Source organism: Ambystoma mexicanum, chromosome 12 (assembly GCF_040938575.1).
Source record: "Ambystoma mexicanum isolate Mex_15411 chromosome 12, UKY_AmexF1_1, whole genome shotgun sequence".
In the NCBI taxonomy this organism is placed as follows: Eukaryota; Metazoa; Chordata; class Amphibia; order Caudata; family Ambystomatidae; genus Ambystoma; species Ambystoma mexicanum.
The window spans coordinates 209,295,575-209,314,319 of NC_090936.1; the positions used below are offsets into that span (position 1 = coordinate 209,295,575).

The 18,745-nt window shown below is 43.1% G+C and overlaps 1 protein-coding gene across 1 annotated transcript in view; it reads left to right on the forward strand.

Annotated features, from left to right (window-relative positions):
* Window positions 1–18,745, forward strand: part of NDUFA9 (NADH:ubiquinone oxidoreductase subunit A9) — a 291,123-nt gene that overhangs the window by 35,027 nt on the left and 237,351 nt on the right. Inside the window, exon 2 of the mRNA XM_069628323.1 lies at window positions 17,679–17,849. Coding sequence (XP_069484424.1) covers window positions 17,679–17,849 — 171 coding nt within the window. The remainder of the gene's footprint in view (window positions 1–17,678; window positions 17,850–18,745) is intronic.

Genomic DNA, 18,745 nt, shown 5'->3' on the forward strand with positions numbered 1-18,745 from the left:
AACATAAGGTATGTGGCCTTATTCAACTATGGATGCTGCAGAATGGCCTGGCCTTAAAGAAGGAAGAAACAGAACTCGTGGTGGTGGGGGGTGCTCGGAAGAAGATTAAGCTAGGTCCTAGTTTCGATTCCTTCACGATTGCAGATTGCAAAATCGATGTTAAGAAGAAAGTCAAAACATTGGGCATAGTGTTGGACCAGACCCTGAATATGAAAGCGCAAGTCAGCAGTGTGGTTGCCCTGTCGACTTATTACATAACTCCCGGCCCATTTGCGGCCTCTCTTATCTAAAAAAAAAATCTCAGATTATTGCTAAAGCTATTGTAGGCGCTAAGATTGATTACTGTAGCAGCCTATTGATAGGTTTACCTAAAGTGGAGTGTAATCTCCTCCAGGTTATTCAGAATAGCGCTGTGCGGGTGGTTAAGGGACTTAAGTGGAAAGAGCATGTTTCTGAGGCCAGACTGAGCCTATATTGGCTTCCGGTAGCAGCTAGAGTTCTGTTCCGGCTACTTCTGGTAGCCCATAAATGTCGTGTAGAACCTATGCCAGTTATCTGAAAGACCTTCTTGTGGAGAAAAGTAACTTGATCTCTTAGATCCAATAACACGATTCAGCTCATGATACCACCCCCGTCCCCCCAGCAAGACTTGTAAAGAGTACACAGGTGCCTTTTTATTAAAGCAGCTCCTAGAGTTTGGAATTCCCTCCGACCAGATCAAAGGAAGATCACTTCAAAAGAAACATTTAAGAAAAAGCTAAAAACGCTGTTATTCCGGTAGCATGCCGCCCTTTGATACTCTGATATTGCTGCTACCTGCAGGCAAGTCCTCTGTCTCTGTTCTAGTTTTTGTTTCTTGTGTGCGTCCTTAAGCCTTCGGGTCCAAGGTCTGCGCATTACAAATGCAAAGTAAAGTAAGGTCCAGAGCTTCTGTTGGGCCCCAGGAGAGTTGCACTGAAATACTCCTAGATGAAAAGTACCTTCTGAAGTGAAGAAGATTGGCATTAGAGGAGCCGAAGCAGAGGGACAGTAGGCAGCGACAGAGGAAAGCTGCTGCTTTAGCAGAGCAGAAACCCTGGGATGAGCTGGTAGCACGGAAGGCTACAGTAGCTTGAGAAGAGCTGAAGCAGACGAAAGCTACTGCTCTGGAAGAGAAAAAGCAGAGGGGGTTTTGTGCTACTGTGCAAAATGGAACTGAAGAATCAGTGGGAACACAGAACTTCAGTGGGGCGGGAAGTCTCTTTAGTGGTGGCTCCCAATGAAAGCCTAGGTGCCATATCCCCAAGGACATGGTCCAACAATAAGAGGCGGGCAGAGAGATTTCTTTGCTTTGAGGGACTGGAACTCTCCTTCCTCCAGGAGGTGGACTAAAAGTTCTGGGGGTGGCCCCTATGAGCCGTCTACCTACATCTGGAACTGGTGTATTATTCAGTTGGCTCCTGAGGAGAGGCCCATTTGTGACACAAGGAAAGTGTCTGTCCTCTGGAAGTTCTACCTCGCCCGAGCAGTACCCCAGGAGCTTTTGAATCCTCACAAAGAAAGGATGTGCAACCTTTGAGGCATTTCCACATCAGTTCTTGAAATATCTGACTATATGGGCCACTGTTAACAAAGTTGACACTTTTGAGGGCCAATGCAGTTTGATTGCATGTGAGAATATCGTCAATGGTGAGATGGAGTTACACCTGCATTTAATGGACCACAGTATGACAGACCCTATGGAGCTTGCTAAGTCTCCTGACAGGTATGTGAGCACTCGTGGCTATTGATGAAAACACATCCAAGGAGGGCAGGGGTACATGCCCTCATCCTTCTGCCAAGAAAGCGCCCCAAAACCACATTGGGAAATTCCTGCCTCCAGAAAGCAGTGAAGATAATCATAACACTTGGGAGCCCACATCCAAAGCCCCAAGAGGCTGCTTTCTAAGTGGAGATATGGCACATAGGAGAGGAGATCCAGCTTGCAAGGGTAGACCCATGCAGGTCATAGTTGGTGATATCCTCATGGAGGAGTAAGCCATAGTCGCCGTGGGCATAATGGAAGATGAATCCCCACTAGCCAGGTGCTGGGAAAATTCTCTCTGACTCAGAGTGGGAAAGGTACTGGTCCAGCTGAGTCCCTGGTTCCCGCAACCTCTCAGATCATTTTGGAGCATGTTTTCCTAAATGGGGACAGAGCTCTGCATTAAATCATAAATCTTCCATAATAGGTGTTTAGACTGTTGGGAATAGTGCACTCCTAGTCCGATAGTTAGAAAAGCTTCGCCAAATCTATATGTTTCCTTTTTATGGGACTAGGTTTCTCCCATTACCAATTGTTTTAAGACCTGCGATATATTTTTTTTTTGTTTGTGCTTTTTTTAAATTCACCATATTGTAGAGTCTATGCTATCTGTGAGCTTAGGTCTATATTTCCTATAGGTTGGCTTATGCAAGCTAATCATGTATTGGTTTATACCCTCTTGCATAACAGGATTCTTTTAGTTTTGAAACAGCTAGTGAGCCGTTCCATTGGCAAGGTTTACTCTTAATTTCACCATAGCTATACACAAGTCTTATTGCTCTGATTAACAAAGTTTGTGTCTCTTTCTTAGCTCTGACACCCTTTTCCAATTGTGTTCTTTATATTCTCCTTTTGTTTAATGCATGCAGTAGCTCGGCTTATAATTCACCTCGGAGGACAGCTTTATCTGCATCCCATATTATGCTTGCGTTCTATTCCTTGGGACTAAGGTTATTACCTCGAGAGGAAATGGGAACTACTCTCAGCCTGGGCCTACTAGGGAGGAGTGGCAGTGGAGAGGGCTCCCATGTCTGTGCCAGAATATACATGTGCTGTACCAGTTTCCATCTTCATATGCCTCCTAACCGAAGTGCTGGCCAAGTTGTCTTTCTTTTCCAGAACTGCTAGAGAAGCCGCAAGCTCAGGAGACCACCCGCAGGACAACAACCCAATACCAGACTTTAACCGGAAAGAGCCATCAGTTTTTTTTTTTTTTGTTTTTTTTTTCTTCCGGCGAAGAGCCAGGGCTCCTTCATAGCTGTTTTCAATGCTGCACACTGAATCCCAGCCTCGGCCCGCTCAATAGCTAAACGTGTGTGGCAACCCTAGACCACCAGGGATTTAAAATAGAGCTGAAACAAATTGCAAGAAATTAACTAACCTAAGGGGCACCAAGCCACGGTCCCCTAACACAAACTCAAAAACTTTGCATAGCGGGCCAGCATTGTTGCAGTGCAGTAGCACCTCCCAGAGAAAATGGTAGGGATTAACCCACTCTTTAAAACCTTCTGTATTTCTGATCCCTGCCATGTGGGAAAGCTAACACCAGATGACCAACAAGAGGAGGGGCAGGGATGTAAGAACCCATAGGAAACCAGATGTTGTGGTTAGTTAGGTTGAGGTCAGAGAGGAGGTGATGGCAGACCAGTATAAGGAAGGACTTTGGAGTAGAACATGGAGACAAATTATAAATCTGGTGAGCTATTTGTTAGCGAGTGCAAGTAGTATTGCGTTGCAAATGTGTGAAAGACTGGTGTGCGATTAGGAGATGAACTGTAGCGAGTGAAATTGTAGAAGTATGGTGGCGGCGGGAGGAGTATTCTGGCAGTGGTAGCAATAACGTTGAAGGGTGAAGGCAGCAGTAGAAAACAGGGTTTGAAATTGACAGGAGCTGGGAGCTATTTAGCTCCTGCTTGTAGACTAGAGGAGCCTGGTTAATTTAAAACTAACACACAGGATCTACTTTGGGCTCTCGAGGCCAACTGATGCTGAACAAACATATCCATGTGACATTAACTCTGTGTTTGGGGCAATTAATAAATGAGCATCAGGACACTCTATATGACTTTTAAAGCATACAGGGTCATAAATAATGGGCACAAAGTTTGCATCTTACCTGAGAATTAGATTGGCAGTTCTCTATTTACTAGCGCCTCCTTACCCAGCCATACCTTCCAGGATATTGCGGCATTAAATAGTAAATTATGCAGCATAAAAAAATCCCATTTTGCAGCACAAGCATTTATTTACTGCAGCATTTTTGTTGCACTTTTTTTTTGGCTGGTGGGTATAAGGTTGGCATGTTGCAGGGAAGAGGCAGTGTGCTAGGCTACAAGAGAGGAAGGTTGTTATTATTTGTACCTCCTTTTATTAATTAAATTGGAATTGATGCCCATGGCTTCATAAACCTTGTTAGCTTTGCACTACTTTTTTGGTTTAATTTGAATGCCTATTGAATATTAACTGTATTGATCATTCTCAAATGTAATGGTGAAAATATCCCCATTCTGCATTCTCCAATCCTCCCACCCCTCACCAACACCCTCACCGAGCAATTCCCCTTCAGAACCTACACTCTTGCACCTCTCACTCTGTCATGCACGTACTCTCATGCTCTTTCACACTGCCAAGTTACAATTTCCACTCCCCAGTCCCTGCCAAACTCCAAATCCTACTCCCAACTCACACATTATGCTCCTCAATTCCTACCGTAGTCTACAGTTCTTCATTACTTCTTGCTACTTATGCATCTTCCATCCTTTCTCCAATTCTATTGTTCCAGCATCCTTTCTCCCAGTCTGCAGCTCACTTCCTCTTTCTGGCCAATCTTTCCCTCTCTATTTTCTGGCCCACAGCTCCCCCTGTAGCCCATGCTACCTCTGCTTTCTGGACTGCTGCTCCCTTTCCGATTTATGGCATGCTGCCCCGTTCTGATTTCCGGCCCAACGCTTCCTTTGCTCTCTTGCCCACGACATCCCCCTCTGACCCACTGCTCTCCCTCTGCATTCTTGCCTTTCACTTCCTATCTGACCCATCACTCCCCTCTTTCTCCTTTCGCTTTCATTGTGTGATTTTGTAAACACTTTTAAAGCTGTAGATTTTGGGCCAGATCTTCCAAAAACGGGGCATCTATAAATAAAGCTGAGGATGGGCTATTTTTAGATAACCCTTTTGGAAATTAGCAGGTCCCTTTTTATTCTCAAAGGTGACCTGCACATTTCCATGGGGCTGAGCTGTAGCGCAAATGATGTGCTGGCCAGCCCCCTTGAATACATTGTGTCGAAGTGCTTTCCACACAATGAAATTCTACAGGCTCCCAGCGCATTTCAATGTAAAATGCGATTTTTTTTTTTTTTTTTTTTTTTTTTTTTTTCTAAACCCCCCCCCCCCCCCAAAATGCATTTCTATCCCCTATCCCGTTTGAGGAACAAAAATGCAAGTGAGACAGCAGCGGTTCAGAGTTGAAAGTTTCATGACCGGGTTAGGAAAGAGCTTGTCATGCACTACGCAACCCCCCCCCCCCCCCCCTCCCCCACAAAGGTGAAAAAGGCCATCTGAATAAACCTCTTTTTTGGCACAAGTGAGATGTGCTTACCCTATGTGTCTTTTTTTAAATTTTTTTTTTTAATTTAAATAGTTTTTTATAAAGTTATTTTTAAGCTATTTTTGCAAAAACAGCAGTTTCTATTTTTGTTTAAATGTGGTTTCGCAGCATTTTGCAGGATCACAAAAATCACTATAAGCTGGAACTCCTGATCTCTGGTTAATTCTAGATGCACAGGAGCTTTCTTTAGCTTCTGCTTATCCATTCTTAATTTTGATCCCTGCAAGATTGAGACATCGGACGGACAGAGGAGGGGAGACAAAGGGAGTAGGAGTGAAGGTGAGAGTAGTTTGGAATAGGAGAGTAGAGTATAGTGCATAGAGCATAGGGGAGAGGGAGAGGAGGAAGATTACCAAGTTGAACAGAGGGTTCAAACTCACATTCTCGGTCCTCCGGTAGACAGTAACCAGCTGCTAGTATGGGGTGAGTCTAGGAAGCCCCACGGGCATTTCTGGGGGGTGGGTGGAGAGGGAGGGAGCATCTAAATAGAAAAGGCATTTCCCTTTTGGCCATCACGACTGCCCATCTAGAAAAGTAGTAGAAGTGGGAAGTAGTGATTATAGGGCAGTGTGCCTTCCCCGTGTTAAGTAATGAAGTTTTTGTTGCCTGGTCGCAGAACCTAGCAAAGATTGATACTCACTAGTCAGTCTGAAAATATAGGTTTACAATGACTGGTATGCTAGGCTTGAATCATGTGCCTAGGCTTTCATAAGTCAAAGAAATATTTAGTTTGATTCTTGAGTTTTTAGTTTCTGTTTATACATGCTGCCATTTTTTAGTTTCTGTTTATACATGGTGCCAACATTCTCCTATCTGGAGGTACGTGCATTTGTTTCACCCTTACCCATGCTTTCTCAAGGCATGAAATTGTATTCATTTACCCAGTTGTGAGCATAGTTCATCCAATGCATATGCGTTTGAGGTCCATTACATACACTTGTTGTGCACAACATTTGTCCAGTGTCAATTAACACATTTCTTGGTATAAACTGCATTCAATACTGTTGCATCACTGTACAAATAAGCAATCTTTTTCATCCACACATCTCTATTAAATCACAATTGTGTCACCCAAATTGAATTCTACAGTGGTTTCTAGTATAACGTTGACGAAAGGGTAGGAAGGAAGGGATAAAGCAAAACATACATTTGTTAGGGCATAGTTAGGTTTCTGGTTTCAAGCTCACTGTTTCTCAATCAAAATTTTGAGAGTCTGTTACATAGTGTGTTAAGTAGTTTCAATCAGTCTTCATTCTAATTAGAAGTCCTTGTTGTCGTTCTATTAATTTAAGGTTCTAGGTAGTGCCTGTAAATTGTTAAAGAAACTACTTAAGGCCATCACCACGAAGCTCAGATATGGACAGCGTAGGAGAAAATCAGGCAGCTTCCAGTATAAACCAAACTGATAACCTGAGACCAACCAAAAAGTTTATTTTACAGCAAATAAAAAATGTATCACTGCGGAAAGAGGTTAACAAACATGAGGGAGATTCCAGGACCTAGTAGAACAAGATATTTCAACTTAAAGGTCCATACCAGAGGTTGTAGAGGAGGGGGAAAGGGGAAAGGGCAGGGAATAGAGAAACCGAACAGGAATGAGAACACGATCGGAACACAGAAGCGAAGCAATGGAAACTATTAAGACCCATCATTCGCACCCAATGTGGGTACAGATTATAAAAACTTACAAATTGACACTTTCAGAATTAAAGCTAAAAGAAATTCTTCCACACTTTAGATCCCAGTCAAGAAAAAGAGACTATTGAACCGCTCATTAGTGACCTGTCCATTAAGAACATTGTGGAAACAAGAATGCTTCTGTCTCTAGAAGAAAATCTGGAGATACCAGAGACTGACCCAATTAATCAATTGGGCATTTACTGTAGTATACTGAAGGAAAGTAAATTGAAATCTAAATCCAAATTCATTCCTATCGCCCAACCAAGTAACTGCATAGATGCCTTTCACAAGGCAGTGATTAAAGATATAGAAAAAAAGGTTGGTCAAAGATCAACATAACCCCAACAAGAAAAACGAATAACCTGAGCACAAAGAAACGATTAGCGATCAAAGACCTAACAATGCACAGGAGCATAATCATCAAAGAGGCATACAAAGGGGAAAACATTGTGGTCCTACACAAGTGATTATATTAAAATGGCAAACAAGCACTTGAACACCCCAGGTTGCTATAAAGAAGTCAGTAAACGCAGTGTAAATACCATGCAAAATTTTAAAACATTAGTATGTTAACGGCACAGTAAACTATTGCTCAATGACGATGTCAAATCTTTACTAATAATAAACAAAGTGAAAATACCAAAAATCTATTTCCTTCCTAAGATACACAAGGAATATACTGACCTCCCTGAGGTCTGACCCATTGTTAGTGGCATTGGCTGGGCTACTGAAAATACGTTCAGATATATTGACCATAGCATCCAACCAGAGGTATGAGGTATATAAATTAGACTCCTATACCTGGGATATCGTGCATGTGCTAGAGAACTTAAGCAAAAGTGAATGGAAGGAAAATTATCTAATGGCTACCATGGACGTAAAGGCCTTAAACACACCTACAGACCATACCTTGACATTGAAAACAACATGTTTTGTGCCATCTTTGACGAATTTGTGTGTGGGAGAATGAAATGAAACCTGCATAAGCACACCCCATATTATCTGAACAAGTGATCAACTGGCAAAGGTACGTCAGTGATGATATATGGAAAGACAATGAACGAGAACAATGTAATTACTGTGAATACCTAAACACTTTTTTGGTTTAAAATTCACATTGGGTTTATACGAACCTGGACCTTTTGTAAGAAAACAGATGGCAATGCAATACTGCACCCAGACAGTTGCCACTTGAAAAGCACTATTGAAAATATCCCAATAGGTGAATTCACCAGAGCAAGGAGAAATTGCACCAAAGGTAAGAAGTATGACCTAGAAAGTAAGCTCATCGAAGATAGGTTTTCTGTCACAAGGGTAACCCAAAAATTGCATCACAAAAGCAGGGTGAACACAAAAAACAGCACAGCATTCCAAACGCCTACACACAAGGACCCCAAATCTGATGGGGACAAAGTGAGAATGATCACACAAAGTTATGAAAATAATAAAATGGTCCAGAACATCTTAAAAAAAAAGAAAGAGAAAAATGGCACCCACTGCGATTGGATCCAGAATTAAGATATTAAATCTCAAAGACTGACCATAACTTACACAAAAGCCCCAACTCTGGGAACTAACCTGAGTCCGAGGTTTATGGAGACAACCAGACACAAACAACAAACCAGTCTACTATCTGGTAGCCCGATTAAGGCCCCTTCCAATTACTCTCATATAGGATTTTCATATAGAGTCCTGTTGTTCTTATTTGGCTAATAGCAGTTTATACTCTTAGCGATTTACTGTATCAAATTCCTGCCAATTACTAACATATATCTTTTATAACATTAGCACATACTGTTTTGATGTCCCCTTTACGATTACTTCTGAGTTCAATTATGACCTTATTTTAATCATTAGACATGGCTTGTAGAGATACCCCCAGAGTTTGAGTTCTAGATTCTTTCTAGGCAAGTAAAGGGAACATGCATACTATATATACGTGTAAATGTTATACAAGTCATATGAGAGTAATTGGCAGGGACTTCGATATAATAAACTTGCTATGGTGAACTTAAACTGTTATTGGCCAAATACCAAGAAAATCGTTATTTTGAATCGACACTAGACAAATGTCATGCTCAACAAATGTATGTAATAGAACTCAACGGACATGTATGTATTGGATACATTATTTCCATGATTGGGTAACTTAAATACAATTTTGTACCTTGAGAAAGGCACAAGTGCACGTGTCTCCAGATAGAAGAATTCTAGCACTATCTATAAACAAACTAAACTGGTATTAAGCCAAAATTCTAAATATAACTCAAGACTTTCTTTGACTTATGAAAGGCTAGATGCATGATTTAAATGTAGCATACCAGTACAATGTAAGCATCTAGAAAATAAGACCATAACCTGGGCAATGGGAATACCTGTGTTAGAATGGAAAATGCTACATCAAGATGAGAGAGGGAATGCCTTAGTGCCCTGCTGAAACCTTTAATAACCCTTGAACTATCTCTGCGACATGTGGTGGGATCCTGTAGACCCTGATACATCTGTCATCCTCTGCCTTCCAGAATGTTACGTTTTGTGAGACTGACTAATATGGCCCTAGGCCCCCTGAGAGTAACCCCAGGGTCAGTGTGGTGCAATTTATGCGGGGACGAATAAGTCGCCATTCCACCCAGAGGGCAAGCCATGATCTAAACTGGTTTGCAGTTGGATATACCTGAGGGGACCTCTGGAACTGTAGCCCCTAAATTGGGGTTAGCCCATGAGTATTCCATTCATGATCAGGAGTTATTGACTGAGATTACAGGGGAGAAGTTAAGGTCATTCTGTTAAACCTTGGGAACACATCATATTGTGAGACTGGTCCAACCCATAGTGCAACAAATAAGAGATTCCTTGTCCCTGGGATTTAGGAGAGGGAGACTCTGAAACCCACTGACAGAGCCGAGGCAGGGCTCTTTGAAACTACGCAGAGTGAGAGCACATTTCCGAGAACTCCCGGGACCTGCCTCAGTCTAAGTTGCAGAAGTCCAGAGGACGGATCTGCTTCGAGAGTAATCTTAATAGAACTTGGTATCAGAAGATGAAAGTCGAACTATGAAGACACCACACTTTATAGACATAAAGGGACTCTTGTACAGACCAATGTAATTCTGGGGGGAAGCCACCAACTACCACCAACTGCTAGTGCCAAAGCAATTCCGGAAGGGTATATTAGAACTGAAGCATTCTAACTTGATAGCGGAACATCTCTGGAGAAAAACACAAGCCCTGGCTACGTTGGTTCTATTGGCCATGAATGTATGCTGAAATCAAACCATTTTGCGCCCGCTTTCTAATCTGCCCATAAACCCTTGCCTCATTATGTACCCTGAGACTACTATTGCCTTTGCCAATCATAGAACCCACAGAATCAGGAAATTAACATATCCATGTGATGGACGGCTGTGTGACCCGATATCCTGAAGCATTCCCATTTGAGAAGCAACACCACCAAAGCCACCCTTAAGGACCTTATCCCTTTCTTTACAAGTGGGATCTCCAGCTAAAATCCTCACAGGGCAGGAACGTTGTTTTATGTCAAAACTAATGTGACATGAAAGTGCTGATGACCATCAAAACCCTCTGTATCTACATTTACTACTTCAGACTTGTCTTTGTGGAGCAGTTTAATCAAGCTCTGAAGCTCATCCTTAGGAAGCTGGTTGTAGAAGGTGGATGTGATTGGGACAACCTTATCCCGTCTGCTCCGATTACAGACCGGAGAACACTGCAGTCATCCACAGGTTTCCCACTGTTCGATTTGGTATACAACATTAATCCCCATCACCTGCTGGACATTATGAGGGAAGAATTGGAGGGACCCAATAGACAAGCAACCATCCCATGGTGAGAAACACCTGAGCGTATAAGGAAAAGGTGTGGCAACTCCTCAGAACCCATGTGCGAGATGCTCAGACCAGGCAAGAAAAAGCATACAACAAAGAAGCCAGATGATGCACTTTTCATGTGGGAGGCAAGTAAGTCGTTCTCCCTACCATGCAGAAAAAACTGTTGGCGAGTTGGCACATTCCTCATGTCCTCACCGAAGAAGTCTCCCCTCTAACCTACAAGGTTCTGCAAGATGACCAGCGGAAACCAACCCAACTGTAAGGAAAGCAGCAACCCTCCGTTCCTATTGTTAAATTTCAGCAACATGAGGTATACACCATTACCAATTTAAGTCCATGCGTTAACCATGCCGGTCAGGCTGTCCGCGGCCGAACAATAGGAGTTGGTGTTAGGCAAGATTGTATGCAGTACCCTTTGCGTGCACTACAACAACCCTGACCTCCTGGCAATCGGAACCCAAGCTTTGGTATTAACTTGTACTACGCAGGTTGGTACAGTGTTGAGCAGCCAGGCCTATCTCAGTAGGGGTCAATGTGAGCTGTAGCGGAGTTACTCAGAGATTCACAGTGACAAGTATTCAATTAAACACTTACTTAAGGTTTCTTGCTTAAACAAGTATTAATTTATGTATCAGTCAGTTAGGGTAAGCCTTCTTCAGAAGGGAGCAATGTAATAGTAACACTGAAATGTACTTCATAAAAATACATACTCTTAATATCTCTAAAGCAGCGAGTACCCTTTTGGGATGGCCCACAGACACAACCTACACCCTCGGGTGACTTCAGTAGCTAGGGTGCTTTGGACATTAATAAATCACTGTTGCATTTAGAATCATTTAGGAGTTAGCCAAAGGAAAAGGTTATTAGAACATACAAGAGACCACAAATATTCTTAAGCAGGCAAATACTTTCAGATCCCCCAATAAGAGTCATTCAGTGGAACAGGCTAAGGCAATGGGCAAAAGTCAATATGAGCTGAAGTACTTCTTTGCAGGCAAGTAGGAAAAGTCTTTGCACAATGTTTTAGAAGTCTTTGAAGAATCAATGTAGGGCCACAAGCTGTTAGATTTGTGAGTAGTATAAGATGCAAGCAATTCTACAGCGAGAGGTACGTTCTCTCAGACTTTTACAGTACCTTTTGTATTGAAGATAAAGTGCAGCAGATGACTTCTGTTCCTGAACAGCTCTGCAGATCTCACTGTTCCTAGGCCTCAGTTGTGGGTACAAGAGGGAGGACTTCTGGGACTCCTGCAGTGCAATGGGACGGTCATGGCTCGCAACCGGCAATCTTCAAACAAGTTGCTGTTCGGTGTTTTAGCTCCTCGCGTCTACTGCAAATAGCAACGCTGCGGTTCCTGGCTGTCGAGGGGCTTTTCTTGCTTCTTGGGTCCTGCACTCTGTTGAGGGGGCTCATACTCGGTCAGTCCTACTTCCTGGGAGTTCCTGGAGCTCTTGGTCAGCTTAAAAGCAAGGCACACAATCTGGTGTTCCTCTCCCTGGGGTTTCGGTTCCCAGCAGCAACTCTGTGGAAAGTCAACAGCTCCGAGAGAATGTCCAGGTGGCTTACTTTGCAGTTGATTGGTCCCACCAACTCAAGGGGAGAAGTCGCCATTGCAGCGGCTTCTCTGTCGATACGAATTTGGAGTTTGAGCACAGCAGCAGGGCTTCACCGGGCAAACCAACGGTCCAGCAGTTGCAGCAGGTGTCCTCTTCAAGTTCTTCTTCGGTTCCTTCGTCCAGTGGTCGACTCTGCCTTCCAAGCCAAAAGACACCCTGGAGCCAGAGGTGGGCTTCACTCGTGAATCCCACCATAGGCAAACCAAACAAAGGGACCAAACCTGGGTTGGCGCGCAGAGTAAATCTCAAGAAGGACCTTTCCACAAAGAATTGGCGAAATATGACGACCGGGGCTATTTTGACAAAAATGGCAACCTTAAGGTGTTTTGCTGCAGCTGCGAAGGCAGCCCGCAGTAAATGCACACTACAGTAGTTAAAAGTAAACCACTGCCACTAGCCATTCATCGAGGAAAGGGTAACATAAAAATGTTACATCAGAAGCTAGACAAAGGGGATATTTCGTAACCCCTCCAGCACCCTATCGTAAGATGGTGTGTGCTGGGTCTAGAAATTTATAAAGGTTAAGTAACAACAGTTTCACTTTACTGCTCTGGGAAAAAGTAGTTTATCCCAGAGAAGGTATTTAAAACTTTGGGAAATCTGGAAGACTTCCCTGTGCCACTGCACTGAAGGTGCTGTGTGACACAATGGGAAAGATGATGCCTATTGAGTTTGTCAGACTCCACAGCCAAAAGAAACAATGTTCAAAAATCACATTAAAATACATGAATGAGTGAGGAAAAAGTCTCCCTCTCCAGGTTTAGAAAATCAAGCCCTCAAAATGCAGCAAAGTTGCTGGGGCTCTCTAAGGTGGAAGGAATTAACACATTTCTGAGAATTCTCCCTAACAGTTGGGTCTATTGATTGAAGGACATAATGATAATGTGTTTATCCAAAGCGCTTTACAGAGCACATATTTACGTACAATATCACCCAACCGAAATTGGTACTCATTTATTGACCTTGGAAGGATGAAAGACTGAGTTGGCCTTGCCGGGATTCGAACCTGTGACCTGCAGATCAAGCGCAGATCGCAGCAGCGAGCGCTCAGCCCGCTGAGCTATCTTACGGCTACATGCAGATGTATCCTTCCCAAAGCCTTGACATGTGCAGAGACTAGCCCATAAAATACAAATGCCTCCTGGAAGAGTAGCACGTCTCAAGCCTTATAGACTGCATGAGGCTAGGAAGCAAATCTATGTAAGAAGCAAAAAAGGATGTTGGATTTGAGTCATTAAAAAGTCCTACATCGCTTGGTCCTGAGCTGTCATCCTGGTCCCAAAGCCTGCCGGCACCTGCAGGTTTTGCATTGACTGGTGCCTCCATGAAATCTCTGTTTGATGCTTATCCAATGCCAGGAATAGGCAAGTTGGTGGAGACGTTCGTCATGGCAAGCTTCCTTTCCACCCTGGCCCTGATGAAAGGTGACTGACTGGTACCTTTTTGGATGAAGCTGAACCCAAAACAGCTTTTTTCCACTCCCGAAGGACTGTTTCTGTTCACCCTCTTGTCCTTTGGTCTCTATGGAGCCCCAGCAACATTCTAGCGTTTGATGCATGGACTCCTGGCTCCCTGCTGCTCCATCACTGAAGCCTACCTCTACAAAATTCATCCACAGGTCTACTTGTATAGAGCATCATATGTTTCACACTGCTTTCTCCTACCAACCAAGGAAGGCCCTCCTAACCGGCAATCCGGAGATGTGTCCAGCATGAAATACTGTTGAAAACAAGACAAGATCTCCTTCAAAGGGCCAGGATAGAAGCAGTCCAGAAAGCTGTCATACACAAAAAAGGCCACAGAGTTTACCTCGGCCGAGTCGAATACTATTGACAGTTTATACCAGGCTTTTCAGAGAAGGCGGGATCTTTGACCGACAGATTGGGAAAAAGCCATCCAAATCTCGTCCTGTGGTACAGCGCTGCTCAAGCTGTACTCAACCAGCTCAAGGAAGCTTTGTGCAAAAACCTAGTATCAACTATGCCAGATTTGTTTCAAGGAGTTTATTCTTCAGACCACTTCCATTATTGGCCTTGGGGGCAGTATCATCTCAAATACATTCAGGGGAGGTGAAACCTATTATGCACATTAGCTGGTAACTATTTCCTGGGGAAAGAACTATGAACTACGAAGCTTAGCCATCAAATATGCCATGTTCATGTCTGCAGTATTCTCTCGCTGATGGACAGTTTAAACTGGTGACCGATCACGCCCCATTAGTGTGGATTGCATGGAATAAAGTTCAGATTTCTCATCGAGATGGTTGTTGGCTCTAGAGTAGAACATCGGGCTGGGGCCAAACGGGCAAATGCAGCTTTTAGTTACTGGTATCCTCATCAGCTGATAGATGGGGAGAGGATGAATTAGAGAAAAGAGTGTGGTGATGTGATAAGGTCAGTGTCCCAGACTTGACAAGTCTCTCAGCCTGGCTTGGGAGGACTACCATGATGGAATCCAGAGCAAGTCCTGCCCCTTGGGGGCACTGTATAAGATGGAAGTGACCCGATTTCTGTCCCTCCCCATGCACCAACTTCTATATTTGTGCAGTACCAATTTGCATCACCCCATGCCTTTGAATCCAAGGGCTGCATCACCCCATGCCTTTGAATCCAAAGGCTGGTCTAGTCTCACCAGGATTACCAGACACCGAATTAAAACCCTCACAATAATCGTCAGCACCCCATGAGTAGCCTTCTAAACTTGTTGTGGGGGAGAGGGAAGGCGCTACCTGGAAGAGTGCCGTAGGCCCTGCTCACCTGTCGGAAATCGTAGACAAGTGGCATAGAGATGGCGCCATGGGAGGGGAAGCAACAGAAGCAGGAGCCAGAGTTCCTAGATGGCATTACGAATGCTGCATGGCAGCCTCAACACGACCCCTAATGAGACAGTTGTGACTCTCCTAGAAGACCGACAAAACAAAATCAACCCAGATAGAGACTGATACTGATAGTCTCGGCCAGAACCCCGCCCAACATGAACTTGGACATTGTGCAAAGCAAATCGCCTTTGCTGTTTTCTGCAGGCCTTTACGCTAAAATGGGGCGAGGCGTATATGAAAACATTGATGTTTGTAACACCACCTGGGTGGGGAACACCGGGCCAGATTGGCCAGTAACAGGAGACCAACCGAAAGATAGGGAGGGGGTTAAATTAAAAAAATAAGAGATGTTGAAGTTGTGGGTTGCTTATGTGAGGTCGGAGGCTGAGGTCAGACGCGCTGAGGTGGGTTGGAGGTTGGGAAGGGAAGGTAAGAGATGACTGCGTTGTGTGCATGAAAGACTGGCGACATAGAGTGTGAATGTGAAGTGCTTATGTGAGTGAAAGAAGGGCGTTTCTGTAGAAGGTGGTGTGGAAGAGGGCGCAAGTATTTTGGTGGAGGGAGCAGTAGTAAAGTGGAGAGAGTAATAACATGAAAGGGTGGAAGAAAGGCTCAGGAGTGAGAGACATTGGAGGGACAGAGGAGGAAGACAAATGGAGTAGAAGAGGAGGCAGGTGGAGTTGCAAGGAGGAGACTAGTAAGAGGGAGAAGAGTATATGGGTGTGATGGGGAGAAGACGGACTCAGGCAGAATGTCTGAAAAGCACAGTCCATCATCCCTGTTTAGTCTGCTGACCACTGGATAGTGTTGGGGCAGTCTAGGATGTCCAGGAGTTAGGTTAGACAGATAACGCATTGGTGTCTAAGTTTACACTTTTAGCAGAGGTCAGAACTTAAGCAGTAGGGATCAGTATTCTGTATACAAACCATAAAAAAAAAAAACTTTGAATCGACCCTGAGACTTGTAGTATTCATTGAGACAGCTGGGGCAATGGCAAGAGGATTTACTTGATTCTTATGTTTTTTTAAGTGAACAAAAAACTGTTTTAGAGATAAATGAGCAGAATTGCTAAATATTTCTTTGTCCCTGGAAACTTTTCATATGGTAAGATATAGTTTGGCAAGACTGGAAAATACATTTCACAGTGCGAAACATGCGTTCTTAAAAGATGAGCATTTGGCTTAAACCAATTGATTGAGATGTAACTCAATGGGTTTACTTGTGTTTGTTGAAACATACCTCGTGTGAAGAGAAGATGAACGCAGAAGGTGTATAGAAAAATCCTTTTGTAATTTTCACTCACTGGACAAACTGGTCACAATTTGTCAGCCTATGCCTGTAGTCTAAACGGTGTAGAGGCTATTGCACTGCCAGCCCTCTTTGCGACTTGCACCATGGTACTATGTTAGTCCAATTAGATCAGACAACCTGTATTTCTGATTTTTTATTTATTTTTTTATTACTTAAAACTTTTTCAAAATGTCTTGTTTTCTATATGTTTCCATCTGTACTATACATAAACTAGAACTAAAACTTCCAGTTTCATGGTATTTATTTTTTCTTAATTTCCATCTGTATTATCCACATTTATTTTTTAGCCATTTTGCTTCTGGATTTCTGCTTATTTATTATTAGTCCTATAAAAAGATAATTTGCAACTAGTATATTTTTGTATTTATTTATTTTAAATGCATTCATTAAAACATGCAGGACGAAATTGGAACTAGATTATTCCACATCCATGCCACCTCCATTTTTACTATTACAAATAGTTTATCTTGCGATTCCTGTTGACCTAACGTGTATGTTGTCAGCATTTTGAAGAACGTTAATACTATTTTTAAAACCATTTTTACACTTTTGTGCTGCCAGTCTGCAATTTGATTGAATGCATGATTGACCGCATAGGGAACCAAGCAGAAAGATCTACTTTTCCATTTTTTTTCTCCAATTTTACACAATTAGACGGAAATCCCTGTGTTAAGAAATCAGTAAAAACGCAGAGCCTAAGCTATAACCATCTCTGACGCACCGGGTTCTGGCCTTGTTCATGGTGAAACTGAAAACAATTATGTGCCAAGAAAACTGTAAATTTGGTATACATGACATCACCTGTTAGGATTTATGTATATTTTGATAATGTTATTGATATTTCTATGTGTTCATGCAATTGATCTAGTGCTAAGCGCTGAACAGAATGACCAACTAATATTGTATTTCCCCTCTGTCATATCTTTTGCGGTACGGCTGATGAATTCGATTTCTACCACTCTGTCTTCAACGTCCTATTCATATGTAATTGGTTATCCTTTTTCTTCCCCCCCCTAGGATATTGGCATACTTCTTTAGTAAGATTTCTGCCTATTGCATCACATCAACGAAGGATTCACTATGCTGTTGTCCCTAAAGGAAAAGGAGGGCGGTCCTCAGTCAGTGGCACAGTCGCTACAGTCTTTGGAGCAACAGGATTTCTGGGCCGATACGTAGTTAACAGACTTGGTAAGGCTGTTGGCTTTAGGTGATGTGGTAGATACATTTGATCCCTGATAACTTGATAATATGTAGATCTGCTTGGTATATTGTCTTTGGACAGGTATTCTGGTAGCAAATGCAAGGCCCTCTTCTTGATTTTACTGTTTTGTATGTGCACAATGTATTGCATAATTTAGTACCTAAGGTGAAAATGAATGATGGTTATGTCTGATTTATCATGTTGACAGATGGCAGAGTCACAGTTCATGTCTGTTCTATGTATCTGTTCTGACTTCAGTGTCTATGATGACACAGTTGCTTCATGACATTAATTTTGGGGATCCTGCCACATTTCCACATCTTATAAGAGGCAGAAGTAAAAATGCTGGATGTTAGAACTATGTCTGCAGCTTTGTTCTAGTCTGTACAATTGAGCAAACTTGGTGCACACCTCACCAACCTTTTTGTTTGCGTAGCAGTTTGTGGCTTATGCTATGAATTTTAAATCTCTTTGGTACCCAGCCTAATGATGTTTGATGGAACAAGACCTTGCCTCAGTTGTAAAATTGTAGAAAAATGACCGGAATTGAAAACTGGTGAGTGCTCACTTTAGGGGGATATTATCAGCCAAAATAAAAACCCATCCCCCGGCCACCAGTATCTTCCTGGGGGTTTTGTTTCTGAGTCCCCTAGGAGGGTGATGCTTATCTGTGTCTGTTGCTTGCTTCTTCCATGTTTTCTGCTTGGGCTCCCCCTCTCCTCTGTCACAATAGGTGAATCTGCTGTCTGTCATCACAGGCGGGCATGGGAGTTAGTAAGGGAGGGATGGATGGCTTACTGCAAAGAGGGGGAGGGCTGCAAGTAGGGAGGTAATCGGTTAGAAGGCGATACTTTACTCAGGACAGACGAGGAGCGCACTGCTG